The 25373-nt window shown below is 33.6% G+C and overlaps 1 protein-coding gene across 1 annotated transcript in view; it reads left to right on the forward strand.

The window, feature by feature from the left end:
* LOC145067569 (mannose/glucose-specific lectin-like) overlaps window positions 1–13004 on the forward strand; it is a 68444-nt gene extending 55440 nt beyond the window's left edge. The window contains exons 3-4 of the mRNA XM_079014682.1: window positions 12216–12662; window positions 12753–13004. Of these exons, the coding sequence (XP_078870808.1) occupies window positions 12216–12662; window positions 12753–13004 (699 nt within the window). The remainder of the gene's footprint in view (window positions 1–12215; window positions 12663–12752) is intronic.
* Window positions 13005–25373: the final 12369 nt, after the last annotated feature.

A 25373-nucleotide genomic window follows, 5' to 3' on the forward strand; every position in this document is an offset into this window, starting at 1 on the left:
ATAATTATTTTTTGTCCATTTTGTTCGTATTTGATTAAATCTGTTTAATCACTTGTGACTAAATACACGAGAACAACTATTGAATCAAGAGCACGAAAACGAATCCTGTCCACATAAATCACATGTGATTAAATACATATAATCACATGTGACTATTGTATGTATCTAATCACATACGACTTATGAGGACATTGTTTGTTTTTGATTTCTCGATTCAATAATCGTTCTCATTATTTAATCACAAGTTATTAGTGTTGGATTAGTGTCTAAGTCCATAACTATTTTAGTATGTACTTGACCCGATGGTGCATGGTCCTTTTGGGTTGCCTTCACCAAAGCAACTTGATAGGATGAATTATGGAGAGAGAGGATTAATTATGATTTATTAATATATTATGAGAATAATATATTAAAGGAGAAATCATATTGTTTTATTAATATTAGTCAATAATTAATTAAGAATTAATTTTGTGGCTAAAAGACATTAATTAAACTTAAGGGACTAGAACTGTCAATTGTATGATAGTTGAATATTGGGCTAATGGACTCCATATTAGAGGGGTGGACAAATTCTATGGGGAAACCCATTAGAAATCGTCCTAGGCCTCTAAGGAGGGAGTCTATGGATTGCTTAGGACAAATTCCTTGTTAGATAACCCTAATAGCCTCACTATTTAAGGATCCCTAGGGCACCAAAAACATGGCTAAGAGTTTCCTTAGTGTTTCCACAAGTTTTTAGGTGCCTTCTCTCTTATCATTCTTCATCCTCTTGCTCTTGGTGTTTGTGAGCCATTAGAGGAGTGACACTTGTGCCTCTAAGCTTTCTAAAGCCATTACAAGGAGGATTTGAGAATTTTATTGCTATATAACAATCAAGGTATGATCTAAACCCTAATTCATATATTAATATTGATTATCATATGCTAGATCTAGGGTTTATAGCTTTGGATATTCAATTGCATGTTCACTAGACAAACTAGATCCAAAAGCTATTAGGGTTTGCATGTACACCATAGGAATGATGTTTTGCTCAAAACCCATCAGTGGTATCAGAGCCATGGCTGTTTGTTTGATGTATTTGATGCTATTGTGAATTATCCTTGCTTAAAATTCAAAATTTAGGGTTTCTGGGAGCTGAACTCGTCGAGTCCATAGATGATCTCGCCGAGTTCATGGTGAACTCGCCGAGTGCATGCCTGACTCGACGAGTCAGCTGGTCAGAAAGAGGGAAAATCAGGATTTTGTGCTATTTTGGCTTAGGATTATTACCAAAAACGTTTTTAATGAATAAAATCCGATTGTTATTGATTTTGGGTGAATATCCTTACCAAAATAGAAGATAATTACCAATTAATCAAATATTTGTTACCTTATATGATTAGATTTATTTATTTGAATTATTTGGTGAATTATCTTGCAAGAATTTGTACTAGGTCAAATTAGATTACCACCAATTAATTGTTAATTGCCTTATTTGAAATTTGTGATCTAGAATATTCTTGAAAAAGTTTGGAAAAGTTTCAAATAAACCCCTTTAGGTTTTATAGTTTAAATTTGAACTCAAAAGTTTTGTTTTTTGAAATTTAAATACTTGAAACCCTAATGTTTTGAAATGTTTCAAAACTTGCCCTCAAGTTTTTGAATTTAAAAGTTGATTAAAAGTTAATTTAGAAATGTTAAATTCTAAAACCCTAGTATTGTTTTGAAAAGTTCAAATCACACCCTTATGGTTTTATTAATTAATTAAAGTGTGTAATTAAAAGAGATTTAATAAATCCATAAAGTTTTGGTTTACAATTTAATTAACTTAAAAGTATAATTATTAAATTTGACCACCTAGTATTTGAAAAGTGTAAAATACACCTTATACTATATATAACATTAAAAGTCTAATATCATATATATGTAAGAGTAAAAGTCGGTCCTACCCTTAGTAGGCCTCATTCACGAAGCTGGTCTATAAGGGTGTTTAAGGAAATTGCCAACAAAATGGCGATTGAATGGGTATCCACTCTTACCCACCGCACTCTTGACTAGTGGAGGGTCGTTAGCCGAATGGGTAGGATAGGACAAAAACCTTCCATTATAAGTATAATGAAGTACGAAAGTAACTAAATGCTTTTACAAATTCCCAATCTTAGTTACTTTAGGCAAAAGTGAATTGATGCAATTCCATGAAATTACACTTTGTACCCTTGCGAAGACGTTAGTGGAGCGTGTGTGGTTAACTGGCACACTAAATGGTTCTAAGCAAAGGTAGCAAAGGGTGACCCGATGTTTGTCATAGTTCGGTGGAGCGTGTGTGGTTAACCGGCACATCGAATAAGTGACTGTAACATGTGGGGGCACCATGTAAGTTTGCATGGTTATTCACACCCGCTTTGTGATCCTCGGTATCCCAGTCACAAACTAGAGGGGCATATCGAGATTTAAACATGCCATTGAAAAGTTTAATGAATCTCAAAGGATCTAGGAATTTTCATAGATTTAAAAGTTAAATTTCCTTTTCGTTTTTCATGGTGGAAATTGGTAAATCGTCATTTACCTACCTTCAAATATTCTGCAACTAGATTACAGCATCCCTTTTCTGGGTTGTAGCGTATTGTGTTGGGTCCTAGTCTTAATATCTCATATGGGTGATTTATTAAGGACTCAATAAATCAACTAACTTGAATTTAGTTTCTCTTGTTTTGTAGATGTCAAAGTACGACAACTATGGTATTCCCAAATCCCGTGGAACAGGCTTTCCACATGAAGATGATATTCCATGATTCGATCGAGGAACAAGAGATCATGCTTCACTTCCTCCACCTCCTCCAATTATTCTCCCTAACCCACAAGTTCGAAGGATTGAAAAGTTCAAGCTCACTCAAGCCCTTTTGACAAGTAAACATGAAGAAGGAAATTCGGTGTGTGCACACGTCGTAGAGATGAAGTCACACATTGATAAGTTAAGAATATTAGGATCCGTTGTCTGTGAGGAGCTGGCCGTTGACTGGGTTCTTCAATCACTTCCTAACTCGTATAGTGAGTTCGTAAGAGAGTACTATATGATGAACCGCGACGTGACCCTTATAGATCTCACCTATATGCTTATTGTTGTTGAACCAGCGATGGTTTGGCGCACTGGAAAAGCAAAGTTGATTGGTGAATTTGCCTTCCAGACCTCTATGGATATAGGCAATGGCAACGAAAGGCATGCCATGATCGAAGAGTTTGATCATAAGAGAAAGGCAAAGTCTGACGTAGTTCCTTGTGTTGTTCCAAAAGCGTCAATTTGCTTTTATTGCCAAGTGAAGGGGCATTAGAGACGAAGTTGCCCTATTTACCTAAGAGATCTAAGAGATGGGAGAGTCAAAACGTATGACTCTACTTTAGGTAAAATCCATTAGCTAACTCTTTTAAGTTCCTATTCTAGATTCTTAATACACAATGTGATAAGATTACATTTCGATGTTAGTAGGATCAAAGAAAAGAGAGGAAGCTTAAGGGAAGAAGTGAGCGGAATCTAATCGTGAAGAAATGGATTTCGATCGCATTACTTGAAGATTAGATTTTTGAGCTACTACTTGGAGTTAGAATAAGATTGCTAAGAAATATGTATTAGCATAGTTTTTCAAAGAATTGCATTGTAAGGATAAATTTTTCCGCAATAAAATAAATTTTGATTTTATATTATTTATTTATCCTTGCAATGGCATGTATGAAAAATTGATGTTTGTAAGTTTCTATTATTAGCAATAATGGATTTGATTCTTAATTATGTTATTTGTGGAAAGGTCAATATTTTACCAAATAGTGAAAGTTTCTCATCGCCCAAGTTGCAATTGGACAGAAACTTGGAATCATACAACTTGGTTGCATGATGAATGAGAAATTTCATATTTGGAAATTAGACTAATTTTTTTGACAAAGTGTAGAGTGAAGGACTAGGAGATCAAGTACACAAGGTTGTGTGTTGATCAAGTCCACCACAAGAGTGACAAACATATTCATCATGATTTACTAAAGGTTTATTAAATATGATTATACTTATAAGATTAAGTGTAATTCCCAGTTGATTGAAAGAGTTTAAATCAATAGCAGAACGAATAAGAAAAATCAAGTAGGCAGAAAGATAAAAGTTTCTCTATTCTAAGAAGAAGGGGGAGTACTTTTTATTATGTTTTATGACAAGTCTTAATGATTAAGAACCATATCTCAATTGATCCTCTAAGTGAGTCTTGGTGCAATTGTATGTCTGAGAAGAGGAATCAAGAATTGAAGAAATGGTTCAATCAAGAAGTCAATCATACTTCGTTCCAAGATCAAGTCTTAGAATCATACTCCAAGATTGTGAATTGAGTGACACACATTCATCAAATGTGAAGTAGAATTTTTTTTCTTACTCTTACACGTTTGAATTTGGTATGTTGTGATGTCTTGAAGAAGCCAAAGACCAACTAAGACCAAATGTGTGTAATGTTTTGATATAGACACACACTAACTCTTGGATATTTGTTTATCAAGAAATGTTCTTGATAAGAGAATCTAATATGTCAAGAGGTCAGTGGGAGTCTCAAGATTTTGAAAGGATTCAAGAATTAATCAAGAGTAAACACTAGCGCACGACTTGAGGTTTGCAACCTATCGTTTTGACAAAATTCTATTTATGTGCCAATCTAGTTGAGTGATTATGCATATGAGTTCTACGAGTTCTCAATAGACTGCATAAGGCAAACACCTTGTTTAATGAAAGTACATTGACTGACATAGGTGAAGTGCTAGATAACTTGGAAGCAATGGTGGGACCCTTAATGGCAAGAAATTAAGAATGAACAAGTTCTGTCCATATGAGTTTGGATTTGTCGCAAACATTGGTTTTGACAAATTCGCATGGATAAGGAACACATACACCATTAAAATCTAAGTGTCATAAGATTCTCTCCTTCATGAAAATTACTGTGAGGAAATGGTTTCACTAAGAGAGATTTTAAGAAGATAGTGATTGTGAAAATTGGATTCTCGAATTCGATTATGGTTACGGTATCCCTTTCCATGATTCGAATTGTGAGATTTGGTAATTAGTCTGAATTGTTTAGACACACATATGAGCTATCTAAGGCAAAGGTGTATAAGCTTAGATAAAGGATTATCAAAGCATTAGGTATTAGAAATATGAACTTAAGAAATTCAATTGGTATTGTTTTTCTGGATGTTACGCTGGTTTCTGAATACATGTCAAAGCTAGTGGGAGCATAAGAGTTATGCTTATATGATAATAATCATCATGAAAGTGGGAGCATAAAAGTTGTGCTTGTATGATTATTATGGCAAGTATTGCAAATTAGCAATATTAATTATAGAAAACAAGAGTTATACTTTTCAAATTTGCAAGGGTTGAAAAGTTGTTTTGCTATAATTAAGGGAGAGAATATTATACTTCATTTCAAATCTAAAGGCTTAGGTTGTGGAATGTTAATAAATTTAGTCAAGGATACTTAGTGCATTCTCAAATTTGGATTATGATTATGGCATCCCTCTTCATAAATCGAATTGTAAGAATATGAAACATAAAATATTATGGCAGAAGATTGATAAATTATCAGATCTTTATGTAAGACATTATGCATCGTGTCCTATACGCTTCGGGTAAAGGATCGATTGCAAATGCTATAATATTTGACCATTCTAAAATTTTCGAAACGTCTAGCACATTAAGAGGGAAAAAGGACAAGAATCAGTTTTGACTAAGATAATTAAACAACTATCAAAGGACGATCCAAAGCTCGCTGAGGATTGGTTGCTTGTGAGTAGTTGGAAGTATGGTATTGGATGGACCATATCGACATTATTATGAATAGATAAGATTCTATTAAGAATAAGTTGTCATATGGAAAATATGGAAATGTTTCCATATTGGGAGTTGGATATTGAGAGTCTATGTCTATATTAGAAAATTTTATGCAAAAGGATGTTCAAAGGAATGTACTTTGAGTGAGAAACATCACATCTATGGAATTGTATTGTAACAATCTCAAATAGAGGACTTTGTAATTTCATTAGTCATTGTAACTTTTGTGTTATGACATTACGAAAGGATCATTGCATAAAATGTTAGAATCTAGTATATTCCATAAGTGGCAAGAATTTGATATTCCTACACTTGTGATAGGGATTGGGAGTTGTGAAATGGGTATGATTGGAAATGTGTTCATTTGATCTATTTCACAAAGTAAGGACCGTAGGTAAACATTGTGTGCATGCTAAGAGCATGGGACAAGTGTAGTAAGAAATTCAAGTAAGAAGTTGATTACCCGAAACAACAAATAGCGAATCAATATGGTGATTAAATAAAATGTTTTATTTATACCCAGAGTTTGGGGCCATATGGGATTAGTATTATTCTTGTGTTTCACTTTGCATGTTTTGACTTCCTGAACAATTTAATTGGTTTAGAACAATCAAATTATTCGAACAGACAACAGTCGTTCATATGTTGGAAGTAGGTATGAATGAAGACTGTTGTGAATTGGTGTGTGGATTGTCTAAAGTGTATTAGACATAAGCAAATGTTTGCTACAACGTTCATGAGTGCTTATGAATATGATTTGAGCATTGGATTAAACCCATGCTCACTTTGATCACTTCATGGATTTTATCACGAGTGATTGGTGAGACGATAATATCTTATATTTTTTGAAACCGAGATGTGTGAGTTGTATCTTGCGAGTCGGTTGCACATTGATAATATGTAAACGCACCAGTAACTTGTTGTCATAAAACATATTGTTGTGTGTGATTCGATGATTGAGTGCAAGAAAGCGTTGAATCAAAATTTATCCGTTCCTTTTATCCAAAGTGATATCTGTGGGCCCCTCGATGATTTAGTGATGACACTCAAGCGCTTGGCCAAGCCGGGACTAATTTGATGTATTCAATTGTAGTCTTTTGTCAGTCGTCATAAATCGGAAATCGGGAAACAACACATAGACAGAGAGAATGATTTAAATCCATGTCTCAGTCTATACGATATCTAAAATGGAGGAATATATGATCCATTATCTAAAGGACGCATATCTGACAAGATGAGAGTTGACAACGGCTTTTGAAAGCTACCATTACGGATCAGGATCTGAAGTCAAATGCATAATAGTTATTAGAATTATCCAAATGGGAGACTGTTGGATTAGTGTCTAAGTCCATAACTATTTTGGTATGTACTTGACCCGATGGTGTATGGTCCTTTTAGGTTGCCTTCACCAAAGCAACTTGATTGGATAAATTATGGAGAGAGAGAGGATTAATTATGAGAATAATATAGTAAAGGAGAAATCATATTGTTTAATTAATATTAGTCAATAATTAATTAAGAATTAATTTTGTGGCTAAAAGAAATTAATTAAACTTAAGGGACTAGAACTGTCAATTGTATGATAGTTGAATATTGGGCTAATGGACTGCATATTAGAGGGGTGGACGAATTCTATGGGGAAACCCATTACAAATCGCCCTAGGCCTCTAAGGAGGGAGTCCATGGATTGCTTAGGGCTTAAGCAGTCAAATTAGGGTTTCCTTGTTAGATAACCCTAATAGCCTCACTATTTAAGAATCCCTAGAGCGCCAAAAACGTGGCTAAGAGTTTCCTTAGGGTTTCCACACGTTTTTGGGTGCCTTCTCTCTTATCATTCTTCATCCTCTTGCTCTTGGTGTTTATAAGCCATTAGAGGAGTGACACTTGTGACTCTAAGCTTTCTAAAGCCATTACAAGGAGGATTTGAGATTGTTATTGCTACATAACAATCAAGGTATGACCTAAACCCTAATTCATATATTAATATTGATTATTATATGCTAGATCTATGGTTTATAGCTTTGGATATTCAATTGCTTGTTCATTAGACAAACTAGATCAAAAATCTATTAGGGTTTGCATGTACACCATAGAAATGATGTTTTGCTCAAAACCCATGAATTAGATTATATGTATTTAATCACATATAATTATATTTTATTAAATACATATAATCACATGTGATTGTACATATAATCACATGTGATTATTTGTATCCAATCACATACGATTTTTTTGGCGAAGATTCATTGTTATGTTCTCGATTCAATAATTGTTCTTTGTTAAATTTAATCATATGTGATTAAATAGATGTAATCACATGTAATTATATGTATCTAATCAAATATGATTTATTTGGACAATAATCATTTTTGCATTTTTGATTCAATAATTTTTCTCTTGTATTTATTCATATGTGAATGTATTTAATCATAAACAATTTTTGTCTATAAATGATATTGATTACATACATATATAATCACATATGATTATATAGACGGGAACAATTATTGAATCAAGAAAACGGAAACAAATATTTTCCATACAAATGATATGAGATTAAATACATATAATCATATATGATTAGATACACGAGACCAACTACTGAATCAAAAATGAGTAATAAATATTATCCACATAAATCATATGTGAGATATAATCACATGTGATTATATGAATCTAATCACATATGATTAAATACATATAATCACACGTGATTATATGAATCTAATTACTTATGATTTATGTGGACATAATTCATTTTTGCATAGTTGATTCAATAGTGTTCTCATGCATTTTATCACATGTGGTTATATGTATAATTGTATGTGATTATGTACATGAGCACAACTATTAAATCGAGAAGGAAAAATGCATATTTTCCACCTCAAATCATATATGATTATATATATATATATATATATATATATATATAATCACATGTGATTAATTACACAAAAGCAATTATTCAGTCGAAACCGCAAAAATAATTATTGTATACATAAATCATTTCTGTTTAAATACATATAATCACATGTGATTATATGTATCCAATCTTATATGATTTATGTGGATGAGATTCTTTGTCACATTCTCGATTCAATATTTGTTCTTTGTCTACTCTAATCATATGTGATTAAACACATATAATCATATGTGATTATATGTATCTAATCACATATGATTTATACGTACAAAAGATAATGATGTCTATATAAATCATATGTGATTAGATACATATAATCACATATGATTATATACACAAGAACAACTATTGAATCGAGAACACAAAGTCAAGTATTGTTTGCATGTATCATATGTGATTAAATGCATATAATCACATGTGATTTTATGTATCTAATCACATAGATACTATGAGCAAAATATTTATTTTCACGTTCTCGATTCAGTTTTTGTTCCTGTGTGCTTAATTACATGAGATTATATGTATGTGATTAGATATGATTTATATGGGCAATATTTATTTTCACATTCTTGTTTAATAGTTGTACTTGTACATTTAGTCACGTATGATTTCTGTACACAAGATTCATTTTCACGTTTTTGATTAAATAGTTTTTCTTTTTCCACATTAGTCATATGTGACTAATACATACAATCACATATGATTAAATACATAAGAAATAATATTAACTCATGAATATTATCAATATAAATCATATGCGATTTGATACATATAATCACATGTGATTAAGTACATTAGTACAACTATTGAATTGAGAAAGAAATAACGAATCTTGTCCACATAAATCATATGTGATTAAATACATATAATCACATTCGATTAAATATATTAAAACAATTGAATCAACGCAAGAATAAATATATTCCACACGAATCATATGTGATTAAATATATATAATCACATGTGATTAAATACACAAGAACAACTATTAAATCAACACGTGAAAACAAATATTGTCCACATAAATCATATATGATTAAATACATATAATCGCATGTGAGTTAGTACACGATGCCAATTATTAAATAGAAAATACAAAAATAAATACAGCCCACGTAAATAATATTTTATTAAATGCATATAATCACGTGTAGTTATATGTATCTAATCACATATGATTTACGTGGACAATATTCATTTTTGCATTCTTGATTCACTAGTTTTTCACATTTATTTAATCACATGTGATTATATGTATTTAATAACATATAAATAATATATGATTCAATACACATAATCACATATGACTCGATACATATAATCACATGTGATTAGATACAAAAGAAAACCTAATGAACCAAAAACACAATAACAAATTTTTATAGGTGGGGGTGGGGGAGGTGGCGGTAGGTGGTGGTGGTGGGGTGGTGGTGATTGGTGGTGGTAGTGTGTGGTGATGGGTGGGTTGGTGGTTGCAAGTGGTGATGATAGTGACAGGTGATGGTTTTAGTTGGTGGTTGAGGTGGGTGGTGGTGGCGAGTGGTGATGGTTGGGAGGTGATGATGGTGGGTGGGTGATGGTAGTAGTAGGTGGTGGTTGGTGGTGTTGGTAGTGGTGGGTGGGTGGTGTGTGGCGGGTGGTGGTGGTGGGTGGTGGTTGGGGTGGTGGTGGCGGTGACGGGTAGTGGTTGGTGATGATGGGTGGTAGGTAGTGATCGGTAGTGGTGGCGCGTGTGGTTGGTGGTAGTGGTGGTTGTGGTGGTTGTTGTGGTTGTGGTGGGTGGTGGTACGTGGTGGGTTGTGATGGGTAGTAATGGGTGGTGGTGGCTGGTGGTGGTGGTTGGGTGGTCATGGTAGTGGGTGGTGATGGTGGTGGCGGGTGGTGGTTGGTGGTGGTGGTGGTGGGTAGTGATGGGTAGTGGGTGGTGGTGGGTAGTGATGGGTGGTGGTTGGTAGTGGTGGGTAATGATGGGTGGTGGTGATGGGTAATGGTGGTGATAGGTGAAAGCTAGTGGTTGTGGGTGGTGGTGGCAGGCAGTGGTGGCAGGCGGTGGTTATGGGTGGTGGAGGTGGGTGATGGTGGCAAGTAGTGGTGGTTGGGCGGTGGGTGGTGGCGGGTGGTGGTGGTGGTGGGTGGTGGTAGGTGGAGGGTAATGATTGGTGGTGGGTGGTGGTTGGTTGTGATGGTGGTGGCGGGGGGTGGTTGGTGGTAGGTGGTGGGTAGTGATGGGTGGTGGTGGTGGCGGGTGGTGGTGGGTGTTGGGTAGTGATGGATGGTGGTTGGTGGTTGGTGGTGATGGTGAGTAGTGATGGATGGTGGTTGCGGGTGGTGGTTGCGAGTGAGGGTGCTGGTGGTGGGTGGGTGGTGATGGGTGGTGGGTAGTGGTTGTTGGTGGTGGGTGTTGGTGGTGGGAGGTGGTGGTGGCGGCAGGTAGGTAGTGGTTGTTAGTGGTGGTGGCGGGTGGTAAAGGTGGGTGGTAGTGGCGGGTGGTGGTGATTGGGTGGTGATGGTGGTGGGTGGTGGAGGACGGTGGTTAGTGGTGGTAGTAGTGGTTGGGTGGGTAGTGACGGGTGATGGTTGGTGGCGGTGGTTCGTGATGGGTGGTGGTGGTGGGTGGTGGTTGGTAGTAATGGGTAGCGATAGGTGGTTGTGGTTGGTGGGTAGTGATGGGTGGTAGTTTGCGGTGCTGGTTAGTGATCAGTGATGGTGGGTGGTATTGGTTGAGTGGTGAGTGGTGTTAGTGGATTTTTTAATTGTTTGTAACTATTTTTTGATTTATATGAATATTGTTTTATAATCTTAATTAAAAAAATTGTGTTTTGCAATTTTGCTCTCAAATGTTCTCGTGATAAGAAATGTTCTCGATTGAACGCTACTCTCTCTCTCTCTCTCTCTCTCTCTCTCTCTCTATATATATATATATATATATATATATATATATATATATATATATATATATATATATATATATATATATATATATATATATATATATGGAAAATGACTTACAAGCCCAACTAAGTTTTCAAACCATTCAAAAAACACCAATAATATTTTGTCTGTTCAAGAAAACCCAATGAACTTAACTTTTGCCTTGAAAAACCCAACGAAGTTTCCAACCCGTTCAAAAAATTCCACTCATTTTTTTTGTGTTCAAAATGTTATATCGGTTCGGTTTTTTTGAACAGACAAAACATGATTGAGGTTTTATGATTGATTTTAAAACTTCGTTGATGTTAAAAGTCATTTTCTCAATATGGTGATTTCCATATAGTTGAATAAAAATGCAATATAATTGAGCTTTTTTAGACAACTATTAAGTTTGTTGGGTTTTTCTAAACACACAAAATATGATTGATGTTTTTTGAACGGTTTGGAAACTTCGTTGGGCTTATAAGTCATTTGGATTTGTGTTACTTAGGTGATGTTCTAAATGTTTGGGTTTGTCTTACTTAGGTGATGTTTTATGAAGATGAGGAAATAATTGGCATTAATGGAACAGTCGGTACCTACAATGGTTATACAGTAATTTCATCGATCTCTTTTCTAACGAACAAGAGCATCCATGGACCTTTTGGTCAAGCAACAAAGTCTTCTTTCTTGGTGTCATGGCCTAATGGTTCATTTTCTGGATTTTATGGGTTAGCCGGCTATTATATTGATGGAATTGGTGTTTATATGAAGGCTTCTGAAAATATCATTTCGATTGGACCATGGGGAAGAGATAGTGGAGATGAACCAAATCGTTGGTCTTTCCAGCTAGAAGAAAATCATCATTTGAAGAAGATAACGATAGATCACGGTGATCTTATATATTCCCTCATCTTCACTACTACATATAGGGGTTTATTTCAAACATCTAACAAATTTGGTGGTTGGAATGGTGGCGAAAATGTTTCTGAGGTTAGTAGTTCTCAGCTGAGAAAAATCAACCCATAATTGTCAGAATCTATCGTCATTATTGTTGTTCTATATCTAATCTTTCCTTGACAGGTTACTTTTGACTGGGATGAAGAAATAACCGCACTTGATGGAACCATTGGGCTATCACACGGAACATATGCAGGTTACACTGTAATTTCATCGCTGTCTTTTATAACAAACAAAAGGATACATGGACACTTTGGTGATGCAAGGGGAGATCCTTTCCTAGTTCTACGGGACAAAGGTTCATTTGTTGGGTTTTACGGCTTTTGTGGCTATTATGTTGGTGGTATTGGGGTATATCTGAAGGCTACTATGTGACAAATTTCAGTAGCCGTCAACCATCATTCATCCGTTCATCATAAGTGAAGTTGACAGTTGAATTAGTTATTGTGTAGCCTCAGTTATTTGTCAAAATACATATTTATAAAGACTTATGTGCACTCCCTGTTGCTAGTTGCGGATTCAAGAAATTTCTACATTGGGGGCACTAATGTGTAACGATCAACTATATGATCATGCCAGGTCAAATCCTAACAATAATAGTTGATATATCAAGCCAGGTCAAATCCTAACAATAATAAGGCTGGGAGTAAGGGAATTGAACGATGTTGATAATTTAAGCTTTGCATGGTTGGGACAACTAGCTTGGAAGACTAGAGAAAGGTCATATTCAAGTGAAATAACCTTCTAAAAAGACGACTCAAGTTCTATCATGGTAAATTAACATTAGCTCAAGTTATGAAATAAATTTTAATAGTTTAAATCGTCTAAATATTTGAGTATTAACGAATAAAGATTTATACTTATATAGTTCCGTCTTCAGTATTTATAAGATAATCTTTTAATCGTGGAGTCTCTGTGCTTACCTAAAATATCTTATTCATTCAAGTTTTCCTGGATGTGTGATGTAGGCCACTACGAGATCTAGCAATTCATGTTTTCGTGTCATGTATAAATGTCAGACTCGAATTTACACGACACAAATCAGTATAGCATGAATACGACACAAATTCTAAATCATGTTTTGTGTATCAAGCACAAACAAGACATGTAATTGAACCCTGTGACATGTGACACAACGCGAAAAAAGATGCTAAAAATTAATGTATTTAGTGGCCCCTAATGTTCATATTTCTTATTGCATACTAATTAAAAATGCCACTAAAGATCATAAAAACATGATACATAACTTTTAAAAACATTGTAATAAAATAATAAGCATTAAATCCCTAATAATAATCATAATAAATATTATTTTGATGAAATAAAATTATACAATTAACAAGCATGCTTAAAAAATTCAGCTTTTTTTTTAGCACCCTCTATTTCGGTGGTTAAAACTATGAGGATCTTTGTGATTTAGTTTCAAAAGTATTAATTTATTTGTTGATTTTCAAAAAGTGAATAAGACAAAAAGATCTTGGCAAACCTAAAACACTTTTGCGAAAAGAGGAATTGATTAATCTAACAACAATGTACTTTGGATTTAAAGAAAATATTGCCAAAATAAGCAACAAGTCGGGAATCATGAATTTCAGACTTAGAAAATTTTTCGGACTATCATTCTGAATTATGGATTAAAATTTTGGAGTTCTTAAAAACCATTGGGAATTTTAAAAATAAGTTCGAAAATGAATAAACAATCTTAGAATCTCAAGAAAAAAAACTGTTTTTACTAAAAATAAAACAAAATATTAAACAAATATAGTAAATAAAACATATATATATATATATATATATATATATATATATATATATATATATATATATATATATATATATATATATATATATATGATACTATGGTTTAAAATCGAATAATTGGTTCAAAAGAGTAACATTAAACACTTCGAAATATTCATTTCAAATATAAGTAGAGAGATTTCTCTAAAAAAAATTTAGATGCAGAATAACAAAAAAATTTGAAAAAGAGTCTAGAATGGGACATTCTTGACATTTTTCAATATATATATATATATATATATATATATATATATATATATATATATATATATATATGGAATGATTATATGGAAAATCAAAAAAAAACCCCAAAAAATCATAAAAACGAATAAAAAAATACCTAGAGATCACAAATCTTTTTTTAACTTTATATTTTTAAAAATCACATCTTTTTTTATAAATTCGTTGAAAACATAATAAAAAATCAATTATTTATTTATTTATTTATTATTATTTTTTTATTTTTCGTAAAAAATTTCAGCGAATTTATATAGAAACGTGCGGTTTTAAAGAATATAAAGTTAAAAAAAAGATTTGCAATCTTTAAGTAGTTTTTATGCATTTTTATTAATTTTACACTACTAGAAAAACAGTATTTTACGACGCGCAAACGACGACACTCATTGATTTATGTTACGCATACGATAGTGACATTAAAAAAGTGTCATCTATTCAGAAAATTTAAGGATTTAGGTTACACATTATTACGTGCCCTTAAATTAGTGTCATAAGAAAAAAAATTAAAAACACAGAGGGCGCTGTATCTTAAATGTGCGTCCTCTGTAGGTATCGCTTTATAATTTTTGTGAACGTGTGTTCCTTAGTTACAAGCGGGAAATGAAAAGCCAAAAAATTTAGAAAAGCCCGCTACCCTCTTTGCCCTAAAGAGTTTTGACGCATCTTTCATTCTCCTCACACTCTTGTGCAACTTCTCAATCAAAGATCCAAGGTTACGATTTCATCTCCATATCTCGACTTCATCATCTCAATCAAGAAAAAAGGCTTCTGATTTCCATTCATTTACTTCATCTCTACTATTCTTGAAAATACTCGCCAACAGTGTTCTTGCACTATTCCTTGACCTGCTTCTTTCCTTATTCTTTTCTCCACAATATCTTCAAAGACATTGTCACACGCTTTCTCAAAAAATCATTTGTTCTTTCTCATGAACCCTAGCCGTCACTCACTCCACCATATTTGTAGTGTGTTTTGTTTGGATGTATAGTCATCGATGAAATAAGGAACCGTGATATGGAAGTCCACCCAAGTATTAACTCTTCAAGATTCAGACCACCAAGGGTTCATTGATTTATATTTCCCATGTTAGAGTTTTTGGCCAATGTTTATCATTTTCGGGTTTCTTAATTACCCAGGTCTGGATACTCTAGTATTTCTTTGATTTCCTTTTCCTCTTTTATTGATTTTTATTTATGGGTTATCTCCACACGATGCACACAACCCGTTTGATGAAATAAGCGAAGCAGAAAGAAACTTACAGTCCACCACTGGCGATGACAGCTCCAACAGCAAATACAATTCCTCCGCTAGCTCCGTTGTACATCACCCTCCTGCTACCATACCAAGACAAAAAAGACCAAACTGCAAAAACGATGCCTTTGCTGCCAATCGCTATTCCTTTAGCCAAACCTTGCTTTAACCCTAATTTCACAGTACCTTGAAGAGCAGCAGAGTACTCTGTTATCGTCTTGTTTTCACCCACAAAAGAATAAACGGTCCTCATGGATGAAATCGCCTGCTCTGCCACCGTACTCCTCTCTGATCTTTCTCGACAAGCTCATAAGAACCCTTCCGTAAATCAAAGCAGGTATAACTAAAATTATAATAAATGGAAGCCCAACAATCGCTAGCCTCCATAGTAATATTAACGCCACAACATACGCCCCTCCAAAAATTGACATGGTCATCAAGAACACAGGTACCTGCATTTTTATTTCCACTTAAAAGTCAAACACTTGTAATGATTTTAGACTCATGGATTCATGGTCGTCAACGCCCTCTTCCAAGTTCTATTTCAGTTTTTCTCAAATTAGTGCTTGCCATTTGTATGATGAAATGCCTGAGAGAAAAATTACAGCCAAAAGTGCATTTTGATTCCGTTTCAAACACTTCAACTAGCTGACCATATTACCCTTGTGGTAGTTAACTTTTGTATCATTAGTGAACTAAACTTGGTTCTCTGTAATGTGCAGACAAGGCAAACTGCTCTCTTTTGCTGCAACTCAAACAAAGAAGGTAAAATCTTTTTTCATACACATTTGTAAATTTTAACTATTTATTTCATTGTGTAAATTAAATCATGATAATATTTATTTATATATTTATCTATATACTTGTTCAGAAGCACTCTTGATTCTAGGCTTTCTCGTTGTGGTAAAAGTTGTCGTTTAAGGTGGGCAAATCACTTAAATCCTGATCTCAAAAAAGGTGCATTTACACCAGAGGAAGAACGCCGCATCATTGAAATCCATGCTAAAATGGTGAACAAATGGGCACGCATGGCTATTGAGCTCTATTCCTCTACTTTCTTTCCTAATTACATTTTTTTTTCTTTTTAATTCCAATCCTTCCTTAGTTGCTATATCCAAGCAAGTTGTATACATTCATATTCTTTTGTGAATGTAAATTGATATTGGTGATCATAAGTTTATGTTTATACATACATACATGCTTTAAAAGTTATAAATGGCGACGAGGACAGGTTGGTCATTTCTATGTAGATAGGACATAACATATGGTCCTTTAAAACACTCTAAAATAAAAATGCACATGGTGTGTTCAATTAAGGTTCTTATTGTACCCTGCATTTATTTCATCTGTTAATTCCTTTTATCTCTTTAAGAGTCTAAAACGGCTCATACTTGAAAAGACTTGAAAATGAAGATAACTAAATAAAAAGTGAAATACAACTGTATTATTGTTTGTTTCTCATATTTCCACAACTGATTAGTTTACACAAAACTTTCAAAATTCATCTGCACATCTCATTTCATGATCAATTCTTTATCTTCAAGTATTAGTGACACTATTAACATAAAGCTTTGAGATGAAAACAAAAGCAGCACCCAAAAAAAGCTGTTGAATTTCACCAAAACATCACCAAGGGCAAAATGGTCAAAAGTTGAATCTACTGCCTCTGTTGTTTACCCTGTTGAAGGATAGCAATTGAATCTCATTAAACACTACATCTTGATGAATAAAAACTCTTGGTTCTTTAAAAGTTTTCCTAAAAGATTCACCGCTGAGGTGGGAGAAGATCACAACTGCTGTTCCTGGAAGATGAAAGGCAGCTTGCACGAAGAGGGTTGCTAATCATAAAAAAAGAAAGGCCCTGTCATATTGCCATCATCGAGCCATCTCGATTGAAAAAGTTGTTAAACTTTATATTCCATAATATGATAATATCTATCAGTATCTATCTCTGCTACCGAATCACACGAGCTTAATACCTAACATTCATTATAGACATTCAAAACCAGAATTATTCCCCAATTTTGATGAACACTTATCTGATTAGTGCGATCTCTGAACAGAAGAAACTTCGATTAGAATTTTATATCACCAGAATTTTAACTATTAATATAACTCGTTAACATTAAATCACCTTCAATAATATGGTATCTTATATCTTAGTTTCTTCTGAGATAGGTTAGTTTGTGTTGTTTGCTGTTGTATTGTACTTTTTTTAGCCTCTTACGGACAATTTATTCCATGTTAATTTTGGTCCTAGGGTTTGGCCAATTAAAAGCAACACTTATATTTTGTAGATATAGTTAGTTATGAGAGTTTTCTTGTTACTTTTGGTTGTAGATTACTTGTGGATTCTGGACAGCATTAGCCGATGGACTAACCCAACCCAAATGAATTTTAACGTTTAAACAGGTAGCTTTTTCTTTTCATGCTTATATATATATATATATATATATATATATATATATATATATATATATATATATATATATATATTATATATATATATATATATATACATATATATATATAATACAAATGTTTTTATGTATATTTAAATAATATATCCAGTGGTTTTACTTTTATCATTTATGTTGTTTGATTTGGTAAAGGTGCTGGAGGAAAAAGAAGAGAAGATAGCCCTAGGTAGGGATGAGCAAAACCGGGTACCCGCCTATTTTCGTTGGAACCGAAACCGCTCTCGGAACCGGCGGTTCTGAAATTATTGGTATTGGAACCGGAACCGCTTAAAAAAAACAAACTACAAAAATAATCACAAAATTGCAACAACTCAAAACAAAAACAGCTACAACACCAACAACACAAAACAACAATATCAACAATCAACAGCAGCAAAAACAACAAAAGTATATGTCTTGGCAAATGGCTCTCTGGTTATCCTGATTTGCCTTGAATCTAGATAAGAAAAGAAAGGCATGAAGCGAGATTACCATATTTTATAGAAAATAAGATAATAAACAATGTTTCTTACATCTCAAGATTAAAAATAAAAAAAGTATGGAAATGAAACCTATAAATAAGATAAAACTCTGCTTTAGATCATTTGCATCTCATCCCTAATCAAAATAACATCACAAAGACCAAAGACTAGGAAACCTACAAAATAGAAGCAAATTTAAAACATTATATGATATCAAAGAACAAAACTACAGATTAAAAACAAAATCAAGGACTTTTTTCACATTTGTACTCTCAAGTTCCAACACTTGTACATTTTAAAACATCATAAAACTATTAAAAAAGCAAAAGCAAAAGCAAACTATGAGTAGGATTATTTATTTGTAGCTATTATCTAACTTCTAACCTTGGTGCAAAGCTTTTTAGTAAACTTACATTCTGGTTTAACTGTATGGATGAATTTTTCCCCTTTCTTCATTGTTTTTACAACCTTAGCCAAAGTCGGGCAGAAATGGCCTGATCAAAACCAAATATGTTAGCAACAATGAAAAAAGATTGTAAGGTCACAATAGAAAGCAACTATGTGCTAAAGTTACAATCTTCTACTTTAAACTCCATTTCATCATCTTGATACCCAGATCCCATCCCTTGATCACTTGCCCTATTGTCAAATAACACAAGAAAATAGTGTTAATATGTGATCACCTTGACCGATAGTGAACTTAAATGGCGTTTCCGTATCACGACTTGAATCAAACTGAGTCCCGTCGAGCAACGTTCCAGTATAATGAACTGTCAAAAACTCAAATCCACATCGCGATCAATACTATCATACAATTTAACCAAAAAATAGTACAAGATGCATTGGATATTAGCTATACTCCCAAATCGAGCTATCAAATTTCATAGTCAATAAATGAAATCTAAGAATCGAGATATCAAATTTAAGAAAACAGATGCAATCTAAAAGAACCTAAAGCATCGAGAATCGAAATATCAAATTTCATATATTTACATATCAAATATAGATGGTCTACTACAGTGAATCAAGCAACGTGGTCCACTGTCGTCTTCTACTCTTCATTAATCAATGTGGCATTTGCCTATTTGGGTCCATCTATATCCAATCACAGTGAAAGGCAGAGAGATGAGGGAGACGAGAGAACTCAGAGAAGAAGTGTGTGTCGACGTATTTTTTAGAATGAGTCAATATAACCTTAGACGAGATATAAAAATATATAAATAATTAAATATATAACTTTTTAGAAATAGGCGGGTACCTGTCGGTACCGGTTCCAGTTAACCGCCAGTTCCGGGTACCGGATATTGAAACCGGAACCGGAGGGTATATAGTGGTTATCGGCTTTTTGAGTTATCGGTTTTTTGAAAATGAGAATTGGAACCGGAACCATTTAAGGCAGTTCTGAGACTTTAAGAACCGGACCCGGAACCGCCTTCTTCAACTGGCAGTTCCGAGGCAGTTCCGGTTTTGAAAGCAGGTACCCGCTTCCGCTGCTCATCCCTAGCGCCAAGAACTTTGCTTGGAACTACACATACGTATGCAATCTACTTCTTTCCTTTTTTTACTTCAGTAATCAATATAATGCATTTATATCTTCAAAGGTAATTTTTGGAATGAGATCTTTTTGATTTTGGTTGCAGGTATGATGATGAGGTGGGTATTGGCAACAACTCCCTTTGTCTCCTATACTTTTTCAGATCACACCCTTTAATTGTACATAATTCACTATTGCCTTAAAATTAAAGAAGTTGGTTGAAGGATACTTGCTTAGAGCTGCTCAAAGAGACTCGGGTTTTTATAGCGACATCTACAGATTAGTGGTCAGCCACGTGTCAAGGTATTCTTTTATTTATTAAGATGTTATCTAAAGGTCTTAATACTTCACACAAGTTCTTAATATTTGGTAATTTTCTGCTTTGATATCTTTATGGCATGGAAGTGCAAATTGGATCCCAAATTGGTATGGCATTTTGGATCCCCTTCAAAGGTGTCTCAAGGTAACATAACATATCTATTTGTAGTTGGAGTCTTTATATATTAAGTACATGCAATCAGAATATTGACACCTTTATATGTAGTGTGTATTTAACAAGTGATTTTAATGATCTTGTAGGACCTAGATGCATTCACTGCAGCTATTGTTGTGAGTATTGCCTTCTCTTTCATTCCTGCTTCGTTAATTGTTGCTATTATGAAGGTAGGCCAATCTTCGGTTGTATTTTTCACATAATTGACAAGGAGCCGTTGTATCTATTTAGACTAGGCTTACAACAATGGTTGCAAGAGATGAGTTCAGAAGAAGAAGAAACAAGGCTGCAACTATAGTTCAGGTACTATGGATGAATTATGTTTGTAAAGTATTTAAGAAAATGATTAGAAACAAGGTTGAATTTATACATATTAGTTAGCTACTTGCAGGTTGATCTTAAATAAGCAAAGGGGCAATGGATTGTATTTTTTGTATCTAATTTGTTTGTAAATTTTTGTTACAACTTCTATTGATTTGTTTTATCTTTCCATGGAACGATTATTTGTATGGCATTAAATTTATGCACTGGATTCTATTTTTTGTATATGATATTTTATTTTCTATTGATATGTGCATAATTAGTTCATTTTAAGCATACATTATTATTCATTTATTAGCTAAATTATTGCATATTGTGGACAAAAGGTACTTAAAAATGTTTGAATTATGTTTATCAGTCCAAATATGAAGCTCGGAAGCAAAAGGAAGCGGTAGAAGCAGTTAGAAGATCGAGGAAGAAATAAAGAAGAAAAACACTAAAAATGGCTTTGACTCGACGAGTAGGGGCGATGACTCGGCGAGTCCAATCAAAGAATCGAGAAGATAATGACTCGGGATCCCAGAAGGTTATCACAATACGGGGAATGTGAGAGGGACTCGACGAGTCACCACTTGACTCGACGAGTCGATTCGAATATATATAGATAACTCCACAGATCGATAGAGGGGAATTCTGGGACGATTCAGAAGTGTTTTGCTGCGATTGAGAAGCCAGAGAAACCCTAAAAGATGACGAAGGAAGCTAGAATTCAATTCTGGAGAGTAATTAAGGCAAATTTCATCATTCTTCTTATTCTTTTGTTTTGTCATTATGATTAAGCAACTTGATTTTGTTTGTTTGCTGTTATTTACTTTAATTATGAGCTAAAACCTTTAGACTTCTGTTTGGGGATACAAAGATGACAATATGGTTTGATTGATTGGTAGGATTAATTCCAAGTTGGTGAATTTTTGTTATTTTAGCTTGCTAAAGAACCTTGTGTGTGAATAATAATTAATTTTCTGTTAATAGGAAGATAATTGATTAGCATGAACATCTATTGATTATTGACCTCATATGCTATGTGACCACTATGCTATATGTCTAGGATTAATGAATATGAAACTAGAATTAATAAGAAAATTGAGTAAATTCATGTGCAAGCTTGTAAGATGACCATCAAACAAGAAGTTAATTAAAAGAATAAATTAGTTAACTATTGCAAGTCTAACTTGACCCGAATAATTAATCTAGTGAATATAATTAACTTAGACGATTGGCCACTGTTTAAGTTAGTTTATTTGCTAAGGATTAGGGTAGTGAACACGAATCTAATCACTTGAATCGGTAACCAACGAAAGAATTAATCCATTGCACCATTACCTTGAAATCAACCATAGAGTTAACCAAGTTGAACTAAACAGAAGTTCCTTTCCAATTATTGAATCTAGTTAAGTCGTTATTTTCTAGTCTTAAATTAGTAATAGTTACTAAGTTTCTAGTCATGTAAAACTAGAGAAAAATCCCTACTTCTTAATTAACTTAGATAAAATTAGTTTTTAATTTAATTTACCGTTCCCTGTGTTCGATACCCTACTTATCCAACTATACCACAATTGATAGGTTCACTGCCTTTTGTGTGTTATTTTATAATTAAAAGTAGGTTTAAAACTAGGTGAGTTTGCACACATCATCTATTATGAAACATTAAATACAAATTTAATTTGAAAATAAGTAAATCTATAAATAATATTTTTTTAAATATTTAGAATTATGATATGCAAAAATGTGTGTCATCTTCATTGATGACATGGCCTTTCTTGACAAGGGCTTTCTTGATACGCATTGCGTGTCATTAACACGTGCGTCATAAGGTTACGACACGTGAATGTGTGTCGTCTTACTTTACGACAGGGCCTTCCGTGATACGCATTGTGTGTCGTATGGACCATGTAATTCTGCATCAATTTCCCCTTCATTTGTAACAATTTCTGGAAACCATCCAAAACAATCAAGTCATGAAAAATACGGGGACCAGAACTGTTAAAATGCTAAAGTTGCATGGACCAAATGTGAAACTTTGAGTTATTTTCCCCATTTAAGCTTTACCAGACGAATACAACGACTCAAACGAATGTTCCTAAACAAAAACCATAAATTTGATTCTGATCAACCAATAACTCTGATGAAAGCTTTCGTTCCGAGTGCAAACGTGCAAATCCAAGCACATACACAGTTCCAATTACACGTTGTTTCACTGCGAATCAACCAATTACGAGCACAATCAATTTTGACATTCGTATGGAAGGTGAGTGCAAACCCAAAATCACTTTCGCTCTAAATCAATCGACTACAGTTCTAATGTGAATCACTGGCAAAACCGAATCCAAGCACAGGTTAATTTTTGATTGAAGAAAGGAGTTCCAATTCCGAGTTCATTCATCAAAACAATTCTGAAATCTAGTACCAGGATCAAGATTGGTTCAGATTCTGAGATTCGAATCACTGTTGGAAACAAAATCAACATGAGAGTGTGATGTGGTAAGTTCCGATCTGATTTTGAAGTTCCGATAATCTAAACCATTTTCATTCCAATATCTAAATACTGCTACAAGACAGCTCAAAGAAAATTTGATTCATCATCGTTCCGATTGTTCTATAAAATAGTTTATTCTAATACGTGTTCCCAAAGCATCTCCTCCATTCTGATGCAATATTCACCATTCGTAAGTTCATTCCTTTCATCTTCGATCAGATCGACACTCCTATTGCTAATTCACTTTTCCATTATAATGGATTCTGATGACATTTGCATTCTGAAATACAAACTCAAAGATCTTTTAGATTTTGATTCATCATACCAAGATCACCATATTCAACAAATACGAACCACTTAGGAATGACAATTGATAATCGATAGATATCAAATGCTTATACCATCGATTCATGAGAAATTTGTGATTACTAACAACGTCAACAGATTCATTGATTATTTGAAATTAATTCATATTTATGATGAAATCGACAATTTTAGTGGAATGACAAGTCTGGATAAATCCATAAATCGCTAGATGATTTTGAAGATGAAAGTGATTCGATTGGAAAACAAAAATCAATTAAATAAAGAATAAATTTGATCAAAGATCAACATCATGAGAATCGTGATTCATAAAGGAGCTTGAATCGATTAACCAAAAAGCGATTAAGGCTTCAAATTGAATCATCTAAATAATATCGGTAATCGTGAAACGTTGAAGAACATCAATAGGAAGACAAAACGCGAGTGATGATTTGATCTAAAATGAACAATGAAAAATTGAATTTGGGCTTGAGATAATCGGATGAACAGTAAACTAGCGAATCTTTGGGCCAAATAAAAAGAAATATAATAGACTTATTTTAGACTAAAAATCGAATAGAAAGTATGAATGAAATACGAACAGAATTAAAATATTACCCAAATGAATGGAGAAAACCCCATAATCTTCATGAACATTAGCTTAAACTGAATTCTGATTCCAAGAGGCCAAAACACCAATAATCTACAATAACTTGTGCAGAAAATCATCAAACCAAAAACCGATACTTTAAAAATCAATAGATCTTCAAAGACCCGCTCTGATACCACTTGTTGGGATTAAAACTCTAATTGTGATTTGATAAACAAGATGCGGAAAATAAGAACAAACACGATAAAGAAGATATGTAAAATCATCACTCGATTTATTCAAAACATGAGGAATAAATTACACTTTCAGAATAGACTAAAGAATCTAACTCAACATAAGAAACCTTACAATGTTTGGCGGCTACATTTTGCCTCACTCTTAACCCTATTTATGAATAAATCATGACTATTTATAGGGAAAACACAAGTGTTGGGCTTTTAACCTACACTTCATGAAGGGGGCCTATTGCCATAATCCAGGGAGTACACTGAATCCCTACATAAATGAAATTAGTGTTTCATTCTTGATCTAATTCCATGAAACCATGAAACGTCTACATGTTAGGCATAATGTATAATAAGTTTCATATTATGTAGTAGGTCATTGAAAATCAAGAACAAATATTTTCCCAATGATTTAAATGACAGCAAGGAAATTATTGGATATTCCCGATGATATTGTCATTGTTGAATCATCTGATCCTATTGGTTCATTAATTGAATTTGTCTATCCTCATATTGTTGAAAATGCCAAGAATCTGATTTACTTTCAAGAAAGA

Source organism: Lactuca serriola, chromosome 8 (genome assembly GCF_051521515.1).
Source record: "Lactuca serriola cultivar US96UC23 chromosome 8, Lser_US96UC23_V15, whole genome shotgun sequence".
Lineage (NCBI taxonomy): Eukaryota > Viridiplantae > Streptophyta > Magnoliopsida > Asterales > Asteraceae > Lactuca > Lactuca serriola.